The 18,061-nt window shown below is 38.1% G+C and overlaps 1 protein-coding gene across 2 annotated transcripts in view; it reads left to right on the top strand.

The window, feature by feature from the left end:
- Positions 1-18,061, top strand: part of MTM1 (myotubularin 1) — a 103,665-nt gene that overhangs the window by 20,878 nt on the left and 64,726 nt on the right. For both annotated transcript variants that reach the window (XM_069063028.1, XM_069063027.1), the window contains exons 2-4: positions 10,461-10,524; positions 13,187-13,259; positions 15,671-15,765. In XM_069063028.1, coding sequence (XP_068919129.1) covers positions 10,462-10,524; positions 13,187-13,259; positions 15,671-15,765 — 231 coding nt within the window. In that variant the 5' untranslated portion in view covers position 10,461. The remainder of the gene's footprint in view (positions 1-10,460; positions 10,525-13,186; positions 13,260-15,670; positions 15,766-18,061) is intronic.

An 18,061-nucleotide genomic window follows, 5' to 3' on the forward strand; every position in this document is an offset into this window, starting at 1 on the left:
ATAATCCTATGTGTGTTATTTTATGCATTTAAAACCATTATTTTAAGAAGGTATCCATAGGTTTTATCAGAGTGCCAAAAGATGTCTATGGTACAAAAAAAAAAAGGTGAAAATCTCATACAACATTCTCATTTTACAGATGAAGGAACTGAAACCCAGAGAGGTTGAGTAATCTGCCCATAGTCACACAAGGCTGCGAGCTTCAGTTTGCTCATCAGTTAAATGATGGTTTGGGCTAGATGACCACTGAGATCCCTTCTGGCACTAGATCTTCAGAACAATTTTGTGAGATAGGTGGTATTATCATCCCATTTTACAGATGAGGAAACTGAGTCGGAAGTGAAGTGACTTGCCCAGGGTCACACAGCTAGGAAGTATCTGAGGCCAGATTTGCATTCAAGTCTTCCTGACTCCAGGTTCTGTGCTCTGTGTACTGTACCACCAGCTGCCTCTCATGCATGCACAGTGAAAGGTCCAATTAGATGATCCTCAAGGTCCCTTTCAGCTGTGATTTTATAAGTGGGTGACCGTAGAAAGTAGATGTTGAGTTCAAAATAAAAAATGAAAATGTCAAAAACCTTAAAATAAGATATTAATGCCTAAGTTCAAAAGTGGCTATTACGGAGAACTTAGCCCTCTGCTTGTTACTCCCGCTCTTGACATGTTATTATTTTCTTAAATAAAATTTTGCCACCACGTCAAGTTTCACATGTAAACATTAAAAATCATTTTCTGCAATACGCAACTTTAGGGAGAAAGTCAACAAAAAGTTTTCTTATGATCTAGAGTCAGCAACTCATTTCAGCAAATTTTTTATGTACATGCTGTATATAGTACATGCCAAGTGATTGGCATTTTGGCACAACCTGATCTTCTTGTTCTTATTTTAGACCTTTGTTCACTCTCAGATACTAAGTCCCCTGGTGGTGAGTTGACTGATCCCTCTTAAGTATGTGTAGGGGTGTGTGGTGGGGAGGGGAGGAGATATCTTTGCAGAGTGACTTTTGGATATTTGAAATTATCAACTGTGTTATATAGAAAATTGCTAGTTCATGTAGAAAACTTCTAATTTGTTTCTCTTCTACCCTCCTACTTCCTTTTTGTGTAATGGTACCACAGATAGGGGGAAATGCCATTCAGAGTTCATACTAGTACTTTTGTCTTAAAGCATGTAGGCTTGGGGCTGACAGTCTTAAGCGGGTCCCAAAGGTCATACAACCTTAGGTTTGAATACCTTAGGCTTCAGTAGACAGGATGACATTAGGGTGGCAGGTTTTGGTTCTGACCACAATAGGTTTGGTGACCTTGGGGCTTATATATTCTTGTGGTGAGTTTGAGCTCCATGTACTTGTTGATTGTGGATTTGAAAGTCTTAGCCTTGGGGGCTGCTTGGTGGCTTAGTGAATAGAGCACCAGCCCTGGAGTCAGGAGGACCTGAGTTCAAATTCAGCCTCAGACACTTAACACAAAAACTAGCCGTGTGACCTTGGGCAAGTGGCTTAACCCCAATTGCCCTGCCCTCCCCCCTCCAAAAAGAAAAAAAAGAAAAGAAAGTCTTAGCCTTGGAGAATGTGTTGCTCAAGGCCTCATTTGCCTCTGCTTGAGTACAGGCCCAAATGTGTTAGTGGCCCAAATCTTATTTATTCCTTTCTTGTTGTGCCTCTTAGGAACTTGAGGTTAACATCCTTTTTGGTTTTTTTTTTTGGGGGGGGGGTTGCCTTTTGGAGGGCAATTGGGGTTAAGTAACTTGCCCAAGGTTACATGGCTAGTTTTTTTGTGTGGGTGTTAAGTGTCTGAGGCCAGAACCGAACTCGGGGTCTCCTGACTCCGGGGTCAGCGCTTTACTCACTGCGCCACCTAGCTGCCCCGAGGTTAACATCCTTAAGACATTCATAGCTCTGTGACACAGGCTTCTTTTTGTGTTTGTGTTTGTTTGATTTTATTATTTTTCCATTTAATAAGCATTTTTCTTCTTCCTCCCCCCATTTGAATAACCAATGAAAAAGAAAACCCAAATAACAAATATGCATAATTGAAGAAAATTCCCTCATTGGCCATTCCACATTTTGAATGCCATCACTGCTGTCAGGAGATAGGTGCTGTCACTTGTTCTCTGGGATCCTGGTTTGTCGTTGTATTGATCAGTCTTTCAAAGTCATTTGTCTTTATACAATGGTGTTGTCATTTTAAAAATTGTTCTCTTGATTCTATTCACTTCACTCTGTATCAGTCCGTACAGATCTTCCCATTTTCTCTGAAACTACCCATTTTGTCATTTCTTATTTTGCAGTTTATTGCATTCACATGCCATAATTTGGCCATTCCCCAAAAGCTGGGCGCCTCCTTAGTTTTCAGTTTTTTGCTACTATGAAAAGAACCAGCATCTTTTATTCTTTTGGGATATATGCCTTGTAGTGATGTCATTGGGTCAAAGGGTATGCACAGTTTAATGACATTGGGACATAGTTCCAAATTGTTTTCCAGAGTGGCTGGACCAATTCACAGCTCCCCCAACTGGGAATATGTGTGCCTGTTTTCTTATAACCCCTCTAGCATTTGTCATTTTCACCACTCTGATGGATGTGAGGTGGAGCTTAAGAGTTAATTTCTTTAATTTGCATTTCTCTAACTACTATTGATTTGGAGCATTTTTTCCTATGTCTGTTTCTAGCTTGGATTTCTTCCTTTAAAAACTCCCTGGGCGGCTAGGTGGCGCAGTGAGTAAATCGCCGGCCCTGGAGTCAGGAGGACCTGAGTTTGGTTCTGACCTTAGACACTTGGGAACACCCACACAAAAAAACTAGCCATGTAACCTTGGGCAAGTTACTTAACCCCAATTGCCCTCCAAAAAAACAAAACAAAACTCCCTGTTCATATACTTTGACCATTTATCTAGTGGGCAATGACTCTTATTCTTACAAATTTGGGTCAGTTGCTTATGTACTGAAATAATCAAATTAGTGCTGTGTCTTTAAGATCCTATTTATAGTTAATTGATTTTGTCCTGTAATTGTCTAAGTTATGGTTCTCTGTCTCTGAACTTTAATTCATTCAGCTGGCCTGTAATGAGTTAAGTTTAGACAGCCAGTTCCCCTGATCATTACTTTTCTATTGTTGTGTCAAGAAAATCTCTTACTTTGAAGGAGGCAGGTGAACACCAGGGTCTCTCTGTTCTAGGATCTTTATACCACCAAGCAATCCTTCCAAGATGTCTGGTTTGTTATCCAAACAAGACTGGTCCACTATCTCTAACCTTGTAGGTGGGAGGGGATTGTTGGTAGCCCCTTATTCCCAATTCCCAACCAATCATATTATCCACCATGCCTCAGCTCTGTAACCAGTTTTATTGGTTTTGCCATTCATGAAGTTAAGCTCTTTCAACCAATCATAACTTGTTACCCCCACCTGTGAATTCCTGTTCCCTGTTCTGTCCTCCCCAAAACTATCAAAGAGAGCCATTCCCCTCATAAAGGTCTTAGCTTGGCTGGGAGTTTGACTTCCTACTTAATGGTAAATTTACCCTTTACTAATCTATTGATCATGCTGAGAACTTTGTGCTTCAGACTACCTTAATTTTGACTGTTACAATACCTTGGATATGAGACCTTTATCAGAGAAACTTGCTGCAAAGATTTTCTTCCAGTTACCTATTTCCCTTCTAATTTAACTGCATTGGTTTTGTTTGTACAAGTTTAAAATTTTTTTATATAAATAAATTTGTTCATTTTACTTCCTTTGCTGCTGTCATATACTCTTCCTCTATCTGTAGATGAAAGATAAATTCCTCCTTGTTCCTCTAATTATCTTTTATAACCAAGTTGTGTATCCATTTAGAATTAATCATCATCTAGGAATTGAGATATTTGACCTTGGCTTCTTGATACTGCTTCAGTTAAATGTAAGTGTAGTTCTTGAACTTGCCCATCTTTATCTTGCTCCTGGAGGTACCAGAGTTTGGAAGTGCATATTTTCCTAAAGAATTTATAAAACATTTTCCTTTTGCAAATACTTTGATAGAAATTGGTAGGGTAAACATAGGAAGATGTTCTAAGGTCCCACTGTACATGTAGAACCTAGTCAAGTATCTTAATCATCTTTTTCATTGGTCACAAGCATTTCTGTGACTAAATTTGTCCAAGACCCTCATAGTATGGGAAAAGTTTAAATAATTCAAAGCACATTCCTTTCTGGCACAGAATCTTAATGCTTAGTCCAACCCCTTAATTTTACAGATGAAGAAGCTGAGGCCCAAAGAGTTAAATGCTTTGTCCAAGGTTGTACAACTGAATAAATAGTACATCATTGTCTATTTGTTTTTTCAACTTTTGTATATGTCACAAAAGAAAGAGCTCTGAATTAGGAGTCAGAGGATTCACATTCTGGCAATATCACACTAGCTGTGTGGTATTGAGTGAGTCAGAACTTCTCTGGGCTTTCTTTTCCTTTTTATAAAATGAGAGGGTTAGTTAGATGATCTCCGTGGTCCCATTCAGTTCTAAATATTTGGTCCTGTGTTATGGTCTGGCATAGCTCTAGGTTTTGGTTTTTATAGATCCTAGTTTTTATATACATATTTGTTATGGACAATATTCTTATTGTTTTCAAGTAGATACTAGTTAAAGTTACCCCCAAGAAACTTAACGGCATAGTTCTGGGTACTTGGGACCAAATAAAAGATAATATGCTAAGAAGTACTCTCTTAAGAACTCTACAAGAACAGGTACACAGGGTGAGTCTAATATTATCTGTTTTTCATCATGGTAATGGGCACACCTTAGCTTTGAAGAAGGTGAAATTGATCATGTCGGGATTACTTTTGCTTATCCTAGTTCACAAAACTTTTGAAATGGTTGCATCTAAAATTACCAACCTAGATGATTTGGGAGTACAATGTTTTAATCGATGAGGTAGCCAGGGGAAACTAGAGCAATGAACTATTAGCTCCTAGGGAGAGAATAGCCTAGCCCTGAAGCTGTCTGTTGTAGTTATAAACTTAGTCCTTGTAGTTTTACAGTTGGATGGACATCATTTTGACAAAATATAACCTAATGGTGTTGTCTGTAGGTTAGAAGCATAGTCCTACAATAGGAGAGATCATACACTATTCTTTCCCATAGCCAGAGAATGTTCTTTCTCTTTTAGAAACAATCTACTGGGTTAGGTCAGAGGACTAGTGTATAAGATGAAACAAGTGATCATTTTTAGTTTTTGGTAGTATTTTATTTTTTGAAAGAGCCAAAAGCTAGAATAAAGTGGAAATCAATGAGTAGTGACACACCACAAAATGCTTTCAAAACTGGTGGAAGTATTCCAGCCTTTTTCCCGCTTTCCCATCTTGCTTTTGTTGAGTTAAGTCTTGTTTGAAATTTGCCTGCACTCTTAGGTGGCCTAATAATCTCAAAGCCTTGTTTATACAGTGTCCCAAAGTATTATGTAGCCCAAGTACTGCAAATCAGCAGAAGTTTGTACAGTAAATTATGGGTTAACTGGCGTTTAAATTACAGAATGGAACTCTCATTTAATTGGCTTTTTTTTCAAGGGTACAAACACCAAGCTTAGGAAAAAAACAGCCTCAGATATGACCTTAAATTCTTCAACGTTCAACCTAAAACTTTCGGAAATCACCTGGAAAGATTTTACTTATTTCTCAAATTCCCCGCTATCCAAAGAGACTCCAGGTATAATAGTATTCTTGAATTGCACTTCCACTTCACTGGAAAAGTGAAAAAACAAGGGGGAAAGTACCCTCAGACTTAGCCACAAATAGTTCTGAAGGTGAAATAAAAACCTAGGAAATTAAAATTCAGTGCATGTGATTAAGAGAAATACAATCCCCCTTTGCCCATATAGACCTTCCTCTTATACAGTTGTCCCAACCAACATCTTTTCACAATAACACCATTAATACATTACAATCAAGACCTTCTCTTTAGTCCTGGAGCCAGCCCCAGGAGACCAGCCCAGCTCACCCCCGTTGATCAATTTGAGTCTTTGTTTTTCCCTTGTGTTATTAAATATTGCCAAGCAATGTTAGACACTTAGAAGGGCCAAGCCTTCCCTAGTAGTGGTCCTATTCACAATAAAGAGGCACCAAGTTGATTATTGATTGTTTCCCCTTCTGGAATACAAGAAAGAAGAGAAAAATAATGAAGTTTTCAAAAGCTCTTAGCCCAACTTGTGCAAGTTCAAAGCCATTTCCATTGGTTGCCCAACTCCTTTAGTCTCTTGAAGAAGAGAGGTCAGGAATTTGGCTACTAGAAACTTCCCCCTCCTGTTCCCCCTCCCTTTTTTCCCATCCTCTAGCTCTGATCATTTACCTTGTCCTTTCTACGCGTTGTACTAGAGGTCAGTGCTTTCCTGTTGACCTGTTTCTCTAGGGATATAGTTTTTACCTTCCTAAGCTGTGGACTAATTTTTTGTCGTTTTAAAGAAAAGAGAGGAACGGGAAAGAGAAGCTTTCATTTTCTCTCTCTCTTTCTCTTAGAGAAACAGAAGGGAGGAGGAGGGGGGATGAGAGGGGAGAGGAAAAGGAAAGGAAAGGAAGGGGGAGAAGGGGAGGGAGAAACTGTTTTTCTCCAAAAACAAAGAAGGCAGAGTAAAAGAAAAAGCAAGAGTCTTTAAAAAGAGTAACTTGCTCTGTTTCTCTTAGAGAAAGGGAAAGTAACTTTAGAGAGAGAGAGAAGGGAAAAAATTTCTCTGAGAAAAGCAGATTTAGTCAGAGAGAGCGGGAAAGTTTAACTTTTCCTGTGTCTTTTAAAGAAAAAGAAAGACTAGAGGAAAGGGAAAGAAAGAGAAGAAAAGTAGAAAAAAAGAAATGAAGAAAGAAACCCTTTTGTTTCTGTTTTTCTAAGAGAAACTGAGAAAAGAGGAAAAAAGAGAAAGAATAAAGGAGAGAAGGAAAGGAAGAGGAGCCAGAAGGGGGGGAGAATAAATTTCTGTTTCCTCTTCCTCTTCTCATCCCAGCCTCCTACTCTGATCATTTCTCTTCTGTCTTCTACATGCTGTACTTTTCTGTCACCTTGTTCCTCTTTTGAGATAGATTCCACCTTTTCTTACTGTGGACAAATTTTGGTGGTTGAGAAACAATGCCCAGATTCATGAGGGTTGTCATTTCTAGCCAGATCTTCAGCTAGAGGTTAGGACATTCAAGAGAGAGTTCCTCTTCCCATGATGTCATGAGATTCTTTGCTCCTTGTCTTCTTGCCAGCCTTTAACCCTCTTGACTACCTCGGGGACCCCTCTAATGACTTGGTTTGTCAGGTTTCCAAGTTGCAGGTCTGTTTGCATATCCAAGTAGCCTAGGCTTATTATACTATACTTTCAAGTCTTTGTAATGACCTGTTTTAAACTTTTATTTATAGTCTAAATTGTGGTTCATTTATTGACTAAATTTTTTTAAAAATCAGTTTCTTGGTCAGGTCTTGATCAGACTTTCATATGTTGTTTGTTCAATCTATAAATATAAGAAGTTTCTTTTCTGGTCTTTTGGGGACAACAGAAATAGCTGTGGTGCAGCCGAGCTGTCTTTATTCTCTCCTCGCATTTGAAAACATACAGTAGATGGAGCTGCTCCTCTCATGAGAACTGAACCAATACAATTGAAAATTGTTTTTTATTCTATAATGCAGACTTTATTTAGAAGTCAAATTGATCTAAAAAAAAAACAAATACAGCACAGCTTTAAAATACATACTGCATCCCTCCTAAAAATAAGTCCTCTGGCATTAAGTTGTAAGAAATATATATATCAGTTATATAAAAGAATATATTTTTTCAAGGAAGGATTGATTTATCATGTTTTCCTGACAAATTTAGATTAATTTAAATCAAACCCATCCTACTTTTAAAACATTTTAACTTGAAGAATAAATATATCATGTTAAATTCTTTGAAAATTTTATTGATTTATTTTATTTTTAATATCTCCTACATTTCCTAATATTTCTGTTCCCCAACTCTGAGAGAGCCATTCTTTTTTTTTTAAAGCAATCAGGGTTAAGTAACTTGCTCAAGGTTACACAGCCAGTTATTTCTGGGTGTGGTGCTAAGTATCTGAGCCCAGATTTGATCCCCAGGTCATTCCGACACTGGAGCCGGTGCTGTTTACTTGCTGAGCCACCTGGCCGCCCCTAAGCAATCGGGGTTAAGTAACTTGCTCAAGGTTACATGGCCAGGTGTTTCTGGGTGGGTGCTAAGTATCTGAGCCCGGATTCAATCGCCAGGTCATCCCAACACTGGAGCTGGTGCTCTCACTCGCTGTGCTACCTGGCTGCCCCGAGAGCCATTCTTAATAACAGACAATTAAAAGTTCAGCAAAACTAACCAACATATTGAAAAAGTCAGACATGTGCAGTGTTTTACACTCGTAGTCCATACCTCTGCAAAAAAAATAACGGAAGAGGAAGTTTTTCTTTTTTCTTCTTGGGGAATCAAGCTTAGTTATAATAACTTCATGGCATTCAGTTACAATTATTTTGTTGGTTTTCCCATTTATATTATTGTGGGCCTGTATGTTCTTTTTCTAGTTTTCCTCATTTCACTTTGTTTCAGTTCATATAAGTCTTCTGATAGTTCTCTGTATCCATCATAGTCATAATTTCTTATAGCTCACTAATTTTCCATTACATTCATGTACCACAGCTTATTTGACCATTCCCCAGTTTACGGGCACCTCCTTTTGTTTCCATTTCTTTGGCATTGCAAAAAGCGCTGTTGTATTTTGGTGTATATGGGGCCTTTCATTTTATCAGTGATCTCCTTGGTATATATACCCAGCAATGGGATCTCTGGGGCAAAAGCTATGGTCATTTTAGTCACTTTGTTAGCATGATTCCAAATTGCTTTCCAGAATTTTTAGACCAGTTCACTGTTCTACTAATGATATGTTAGTGTGTCTGTTTTTCTACAATTACCCAACATTGAGTCCTCCCTTTGTTTCTTATCTGTGTTAATATTCTGGTTATGAAGACAAAACAACCTTGGAGTTGTTTTGATTTGTTTTTATTAGTGATTTGGAGCACTATTTTTATGTGCTGATGCCTTGTAGTTCTTTGAGATGCACGTTAAACTCTTGATTCTTCCTTAATACCCTAGTTATTTTACCCTTCCATTTGTCTATAAAAATTAGAATATATGGTTTTGAGGCCTGATAAAAATGTTTATCAAATATGTAAGTGTTTCAGATAGTACTTTGCAGTAATGGCCATTTAAATTTCATGCATATAAATGTGCGTAAAACATGGGCTTTTGAGGAACATGCTAAACAATATATGTGGTTTCTTGGACAAAGAACACTAAGGAAGAGGTCACTGTAACGAAGTGGGGAAAATTATTAGCTACAAGATTGCAGTACACATAATCAGTTAGTTACATCTTTGGTGTTCAAAATCTTGGTGTCATTTTTTACTCTTTCCTCAGCTTCCCTCATCCTGTCAGTTACCTCTCTAATATGTCCAGCTTCTGTCCCCCTCTTCTTTTCTATTGCTGCTAATCGGGTACTAGACCCTTAATTACCACCTGGTTGGACTCTTAGAATTGCCTCCTGATAAGTTTTTCTCCCACTTTCTCCCCCTTTCAATCTCTCTTTTCTGTTAGAGCTGCCAAGCTCCTGTTCCATGTGAAGAGATATAGTCAGGTCACTATTTTGCTCAAAACCCTTCAATGAATCCTTAATGTCTACTGAATAAAGTTCAGGTTGTTTTGCCTGGAGTTCAAAAGACCTCCAAAATCTTTGACTGGCATTTTATCATACTGTTCTTTTCCGCATGCTCAATACCCCATCCAAACTGGATTACTTGCCCTCCCTTACACTTGTATGTGTTCTCCCACCTCCATGCCTTTGCTCACTTTGTTCCCTGTGCCTGGGACATCCTCCCCACTCAGCCTGTTAAATTCTTGCTGATCCCTCAAGTCCAGCTTAAAGGCTAAGCTTTTCTGGAAGCCTCTCCTGATTTTTCAAGTCAGGTATGAGACCATTACCATACATAGTACTTTACTTATAATATATTAATCTCAAGATCCTAGATTGAGAGCAAGAAGGCAAAGTCAAAAATATATATGTATATATAAACCTATGTATAAGGAAACTGAGGACCATAGGTTAAATAGCCTATCCATAGTCAAAGACATACAAAGCAGTAGAGCTGATACTTGAACTCAGGTCCTCTTGACTCTATGTGGTGAACTCATGTATTATTTTGGGCTGTATTTACCTACATAGGTGTCATTTTCCACTAGATTATAAGCTCCATGAGGGCAGGGACCTCATTTAAACATGCTCTTTTTTTTTCTCCCTACCCCCACCCCCTCAAAAATGCTGTCTCTATATTCTCTGAGAGTTTAACAATTATTTGTTGCATTGAATTGGAAAATATGGAATATTCCAGTTCTAATTATTGTTTATACTTTGGTTCAATACACAAATTCACATGAAAATGTTGTCTTTCTTGTCAAATCTTCAGGATGGCTTCAGCACCCACACCTAAATATAATTCCCGCTCCTTGGAGAATGATTCTATTAGGAGGGTAAGTATAGCTTCTCTACTCGTTTTAGTATTGCATTCACTAGTCAGTTACTTGTGTTTTTCTTCTTTTATTATATTGAAATGACACAGTCTAGCATGGTAAATAGAATGAGGTTAAAATCAGAAAGACTCAGGTTTAAAACAGGTCTCTGACGTAGATTAACTGTTTGGACAGTTAACCCTGGACATGTCTCCGAAACTCTGGGCCTTGGGCAACTCTCTAGGATTTATCTAAGTCATAGATGACTGTATTGATGGAGGGAGCTCCCTAAAATGGTAATTGAAATCAGATCCTTCCCTATTTGCTTTTATATAGAAATAACATTTTATATTTGTGTAGCCCTTTTAACTTTTCAAAGCACTTTTCATTAACTGCTTAGACACTCATAAAAACCCTGTGAGGTAAGTAGGATAGGTACTTCAGCCCCCATTTTACAGATGAAGAAACTGAGACTCAGAAAAGGTTTAGTGATTTGCCAAAGATGAATAGAGTGTTAGACCTTGAGTCAAGAGGACCTGAGTTCAAATTTGACCTCATGTACTTACTAGCTGGGGCCACTAGGTGCCATAGTGTATAAAGAACCAAGCCTGAAGTCACTAAGACTCCTCTTCCTTCATTCAGATCTAGCCTCAGACACTTACCAGCTGTGTGACCCTGGGAAAGTCACTTCATCCTGTTTTCCTTAGTTTCCTCATCTGTCAAATGCTCGAGGAGGAATTAGCAACCCTCTCCAGTATCTTTGCCAAGAAAACCCCAAAAGGGGTCTCACAAAGGGTCGGACGGGTCTGAAATGACTGAACAACAAACAACAAACTTACTAGTTATATGTCCCTGGGCAAGTCACTGAACCTCTGCCTGCTTCAATTTCCTCATCTGTAAAATAAGGACAGTAATAGCACTTTGCTTGTAACAGAGCTGGGGCTAGAACCCCACTCTTCAGACTCGAAATCTTTCGGCAACATCATATTGGATCAATGCTAAATTCACATGCTAACCCAGGGAAGCAAATTGTAATAGGATTACTTTAATATCCTAAAATGGAGGTGCCAGACACTCCTGAATGCTGCCTGAACCAGTTTAAATGGTAATTGTGAAATATTTTGCAAAATCAGTGCAAATATAAGAAAACATAGGTAACATTACGTTTTCAAATAAGTCAGTATGCAGTCATCAGAGATCCTTGGGGTGCAGATTGAGGGCCCCATTTCTATTTGAAGTCGACACCACTGTCCTAAGATATAGGGTATCCCCGAAGTCTTAGTGCAGTTTAAAGTTTTAATAGCTTAAAACTGCATTCAGTCTTTTGGGACAGCCTATATATCCTGTTTCATTCAGATGCTAGTTTCTGTTATCCAGATGCTTTTTTTGGCCATCATTAATGCTTTCTCCCACTGGCCCAGTAATTTGGTTTTCAAAAGGTCCACAGAGCAGTTATATTTCTCCTGCTGCTTCTTAGTGAAATGAAGTATTAACCACCAGTGTCAGTTCCTCCTCAGTTTCACGATTCATGACTTAGTTTTCTTTGCGTGTGTAGGGGGGGAGACATTCCTGGCTTGAAGCAATGTGTAATATTCTCCTCATTAAAATGTGCATTACAAGCTTGCTGCAAGCACATGCAATTTACATTTTTCTAAGGCTGGCCTGTAAACTTGCATCTAATCTGAAAGAAAACAGGTGGTCAGAGGAGCCTCTGGCATTCTCCAAGTGAAGCCCCTCTCTGGAGGGGGTGGGCTGAACACTTCTCTGAAATTCACACTGAGGTTTTTCTGGCATTTACACATGAATTAAATGCAAATTGGAAAATGACAAAACGGGAGGGAGAAAGAAGTGCAAGGCATACATGAAAGCCCCCAAGAGCCCTCCTAAAGCAAGTCACTGGGGAAACTAGGCAAGGATTACAGGGAAACCCTCGAGCTTACAAGAGAACTCTTTTTCCCCCCATGCATCCACATGACGTGGGTGTGCCAGGCCTTAAGTGAGAGCTAGAGGTTACTAGACAAGCTATCTTGGCTTCTTACTCAATTACCTTTGGGAGAAATCATTTTAGCAAACTCTGAAACTTAATATATATGATGAGCTGGACCTGAGAGAAGGCTGATTTGTCATGCCGGTGAATTGAGACCACACTGCAACGAGACTGGCCCTTGATCATGAACTCTAAGATGACTCTGATGAATGTTACATATTGTAGGCAGGAAACTTGCCAGAACAGACTGGCCTGTTATGCTTATGTAACGTTGTTCTGGGAATAATGGGAAACCTAGACACTTTTACAAGTTATTTTTAATGTTTGGCTTTGAAATCTTGTATCAGAGCTGGAAATCAGGATCTTGTTGGCTGTGCAAAGCCACTGTGCCTTTAATTTGAATAATTTATACAAAAAAACGGGAATCATTTGACTGGCAAAGCCATTTTCGGAAAAGTATTCCATTATTTTAAAAAGAGACCAGCAATTGCATAGCAAGTGAAACACTGGTGTGAAACATTTCTTACGTTCTGATTTGAATGTGATTCATGAATTTCACACCATTATTAATGTTCATTTTTCTTCAATTGTTTTTCTTTTTCAGAAGTTGTCTTTCTAACTCACTTTGTGTTTCTGAGATCTAAAGAACCCGTACAAAGCATTATCCTTCTTTCTTATGCTCCTGTTTTATTTCAGAGCTCAAGAGATGGATTCACTCGAGACCTCTGTGAAGAAATTCCTCGACTTCCAGGAGAAACCAGAATTACGGGTAAGGATTGTTAGAAATTGATGAAGTGTCCAGAAATATCAGATGGCTCTGATCACTTAGGTTTTATCTTCTAAAGACTAAATTTAGACAGATAGGGCATTTTTATTCAGGTCTGTTAGGAGAGAAACATTTCTTTCATTGGATCTTTGATGTTATGTCTATTGCAAGAGCTTTGTGTGAACTTGATTATAATTGCTATTTTTCTGTGCCAAAGACAGGATTGTTTAGGAAATTTGGTATTTATCTCTAGAAATTTCCCTCTCTGAGCTAAAAACTGACAATTTATATGTTAAGTCCAACATAATATTAAGTTATTCATCCTCTATTTTAAAATGTAAATATTTCTTTACTTAGAATAGTAAATATACCTGCTGTAAATACTGATTCACAAATTATTAAAATAAAAATCTAATATACTTAGCCATGCTCTCTTATTAACCTTAAAATTAGAAAGTCGAACAGCTAAAAGGTAGCATTCTAAAAACCTGGTAGGTTTATAGATTAACAGAGTATATTCTGAAACTATCCTGGTGGGAGGTGATTTTCCAGATAAGATGTTGGTTATCATTAGTTTATTTATTTTTCATGGTATTTCAACCCTAAAAGAATGCTACCTTCTTTGTAATGGTCATTCAAATACTAGAGGAATATCCACGAGCTTTATCCAAGCCAAGTACTGATACCATAAGGTTTCACATCTTATAATGTTCCCATATCAATTTCATACTCACTCCTATGACATCCTGTGTACTTACTAATTGTGGAAAGCTGGAGGAGGCATTTTTCCCTATTGGGAACTCTTTTGCTAGGGTATTTTTTTTTAATTTTTAAAAATAAATACTGCTTTTGTTTTTTTAACATTACTTACTGTTCACTAATACCATGCCTTCCCCCCCCCCCACCATACCTGTCTGATCAGAGATGCCTTATTCTGCTCCAAAGGATTTTTTTAATATCACTTGTTGCTAGGCTACTCTTGTAACTTTTTCAACCTAGAAGTAGTACTATGTTTCTAATTTTTGTCAAGACTTACAAGTTACCCACTTAAGAGAAGAGCATTGTTAGAAGGGGTCCAAGATACCGAGGCATAAATTCTAAATAATTTATCATGTCATATTGAAAAGCATGTTAAGTCAACAAGTCAAATCATTATGTATTGAGTCTAGGCCAGGGGAGGGAAACCTGCAGCCTTAAGGCCACATGTAGCCTTCTAGGTCCTTAAGTGTGGCCTTTTGACTGAATTGAAATTTTACAGAACTAAAATTTGGATTCAGTCAAAAGGCCACACATTAGGCCCTAAAAGGCCACATGCAATCTTAAGGCTGCAGGTTCCCCACCCCTGATCTAGGCATTCTCAAGGAACAATATTCATGGAATGTTATTGCTGAAAAACATTTTGTATTTTGCAAACAGTGTAGGAATTGTGTCCTTGCTCTTTAGGATACATTATTATTATCTTTCAAACCTAACTAATACCAATCAATACTGGAAACAAGGCTCGTTAAGCAATTTTTCAAAAGGGGAAATTGTGGAGAGGAAGGCTGAATTGTTTACCATACCTGGGACTAATGAGGTCAGGGTTACAGGATTGGACCCTTTAACTTGGCACAGTGGATGATTATTAGTCCATGGCCATAGTCCATACATACAGAATCTCATGCTTGTGAGATTGTCCTTTTGACCCTAAAGGGAACTGGGTAAAAAGTGTGCAACTTGCCTACTAGGGGAAAAGCACCACAAAATCTACATCCAACTCACTGTCATTGTCCCAAGTGAAAGAAGACAGAATTGTCAGCACCATTTATAGAAGGCAGGACCTCAGTCTTGGTAACACTTTAGGGTTGTCATTTAAGTTACTGTGAAGTAGATTTGCTAGTTATTACTGCTTTTATACCTGAGCAGAAGAGGGGTATCGATTATAAAAAATGAAAAGCAATTAAGTAATTCAAGTTATTCCATAAATATATTCATCCTTCTAATTTAGTTTTTCCTTATGCTTCATCCCACTGCAGACTCAGTCATTATCCTCTGTTATGTCTTTTTAGTACTTAAATATTTGAGCTTAAACTTAGCTGAACCTTTCTCTAAAAGTCTTCAAGGGCAGGATAGATTAGGAACATTTGGCAGACTTCGTTTTCCTAGGGATCCATTAATTATCAAAAACCACTATTGTGATATTTGTGTGTCTTGAAACAGAGCTCAGCAAGCCCAAATTCTTAGCTCCTTCCTTGCCTCAGGTGTCATGATCACTGTGGGAAAGCTCATAGAGACATTCCTTTCACCCCAGATGTGTCACATACCGATTTACTCTAATGCTTTATACTTCCTTGGCATGATCATGTGAAAGCATTGCCAGTGCTTACTTTAAACCTCTCTAGTTCTTACTTGGATACTTTTTTTTATTTCAATAGACAAAGAAGTAATTTATATATGTCCATTCAATGGCCCCATTAAAGGACGAGTTTACATCACCAATTATCGCTTGTATTTAAGAAGCTTGGAAACTGTAAGTAGAACATAAGAGCTTAGAGATGACTATGAATGATTAGAGATCAAACTGTGTCTTTAAATTTCTTTTGTCATTAAGCTCACTCTGGGTCAAATATGCTACCCAATATATTTGCTATTCAAATATCAATGACTGGGTTTCTATAAAACAGTATGGAACCTGAAACCTTTACATGGTAGGAATATTGGGAGACAGTTTGATGTTTGTAGAGGACAGAGAGCAAAAAGTTTAGAATGATCTGGAATAGATGTTCTTAACCTGAGGTCCGTGAACTTGTTTTTAAATATTTTAATCTCTGCATTTTTGTACAATTTGTTTCCCTTGTGATCCTACATATTTTATGCATTTAAAAACATTATTCTGAGGAGTCCATAGGTTTTACCATACTGCTAAAAGGCTTCATGACACAAAAAAAAACTTAAGAACCCCTGACCTAGAACTTGTCAACCCTACAAAACACTAAAGTTTGTAGCAGTTTTGAGAGCTTAATTTGGGTCTTCACCTTGAAAGTTGTATTGCGAAAAGACGCTATATGGTTTTGGAACCAAGGTGACTATGATTCTAGCTTAGTTTTTGCCAACCTTTTTCATTGCATTGCAAATTTGTAAATTTCCAAATATTCCCTTGCATACTGGAGAAATCTCATAGTTACTGCTGAAAATCGGTATAGTGGAAGGAAGTAAAGACCTGTAGGGAAAAATACATTTAGCCAGTGATGGTGAAGGAAAAAAGGGGAGAGAGAGAGAGAGAGAGAGAGAGAGAGAGAGAGAGAGAGAGAGAGAGAGAGAGAGAGAGAGAGAGAGAGAGAGAGAGAGAGAGAGAGAGAGAGAGAGAGAGAGAGAGAGAAGGGTGGTGGTCATTTGGACTGCATGTGCAGGGCTTTCAGATATTTTAGACTGCATGTGCTCAAAGCAAATGGAAGGTATTAGGGACTTAGTGATGGGAAATTACAGGGATGGGAAAAGCGGGGATGGATGTGTGACATCTTGTCAGGAGTGGTCCTAACAGCAGACTGTGAATGAGAGGAGCAGCCAGAGCAATGGGGAAATTCTGACTTGCTACTTTCCACATGCTAGTTCTTCAGGACAACAGTAGCCTCTTTTTTAAGGAAATTGTTTAAGTTTTCATTGATTTTTTGGTATATCACCCACATTTCTAAATATATCCCCCTTTTCCCTACCCAGTGAAATATCATCCTTTGTAACAAGAATAAAAAGGAGGGAGGGGAAAAAGCAATTCAACAAAACCAATTCATTTATTAACTGAATCTGACTGTCTATGCAATATGCCACACATATAGTCTCCTACCTCCACAAAGAATGGAGGTACACTTTTTATTTCTTCTTAGGGGGCACATTTGGTCATTATTTGATAGCATTCAGTTTGGAGGTTTGTTCCTTCTTTTTATGGACCTTGTTGTAGTCATTTATAAGTTTTCCCATGCTTCTCCAAATTCTTTCACTCATTTCTTAAACCACAGTAATAATTCTCTTATATTCGTTTGCCACAATTTTGTCAGCCATTCCCTGGTTGATGGGGAATGTAATTGTAATGTAAATGTAATGGGGAATTTCTAATTCCTTGCTACCACAAAAAGTGCTGCTATAAATGTTTTGATGTATACGGGGCCTTTCTTTAAGGCCCTGTTTAGAGCATATGCTGGCTGAGTGATATGTGGGTTCAAGGTTATGACTTGACTCCTTTTTTTTCTTTATCATCAGACTTCTGGTCAATATGGCTGCCCAAATGGAGGCAGACTGCCTATTTCCCACATACCTACTCTAGCAAAAACCTGAAATTACCTGAATAATGACCAAAAACTTTAATTGAAAACTGCAGTAGGGGAGGCTAGGTGGCTCAGTGAATAGAGCACCAGCCCTGGAGTCAGGGGGACCTGAGTTCAAATCCGGCCTCAGACACTTAACATGAAAACTAGCTGTGTGACCTTGGGCAAGTCACTTAACCCCAAATTGCCCTCCAAAAAGCAAAAAATTTTAAAAAATGAAAACTGCAGTAAAATAATTTTTCACTAAGAACTACACAGAAATGATAAATGGTAAAAGTATATGAACAGGCAGTTTTCAGAAGAAGAAATTAAAACTATAGTCATATGAAAAAATGCTCTAAATCACTATTGATTAGAGATATGCAAATCAAAGCAATTCTAAGGTACCACATCACACCTATCAGATTGGCCAACATGACAAAACAGGAAAATGATAAGTGTTGGAGAAGATGTGGGAAAGTTGTAACACTATTGCATTGTTGGTGGAACTGTGAACTAATCCAACCA

The sequence above is a fragment of the Petaurus breviceps genome, unplaced genomic scaffold, assembly GCF_028583685.1.
Source record: "Petaurus breviceps papuanus isolate PSGF00001 unplaced genomic scaffold, PetGlider_PUasm1.0 90535, whole genome shotgun sequence".
Classification (NCBI taxonomy): domain Eukaryota; kingdom Metazoa; phylum Chordata; class Mammalia; order Diprotodontia; family Petauridae; genus Petaurus; species Petaurus breviceps.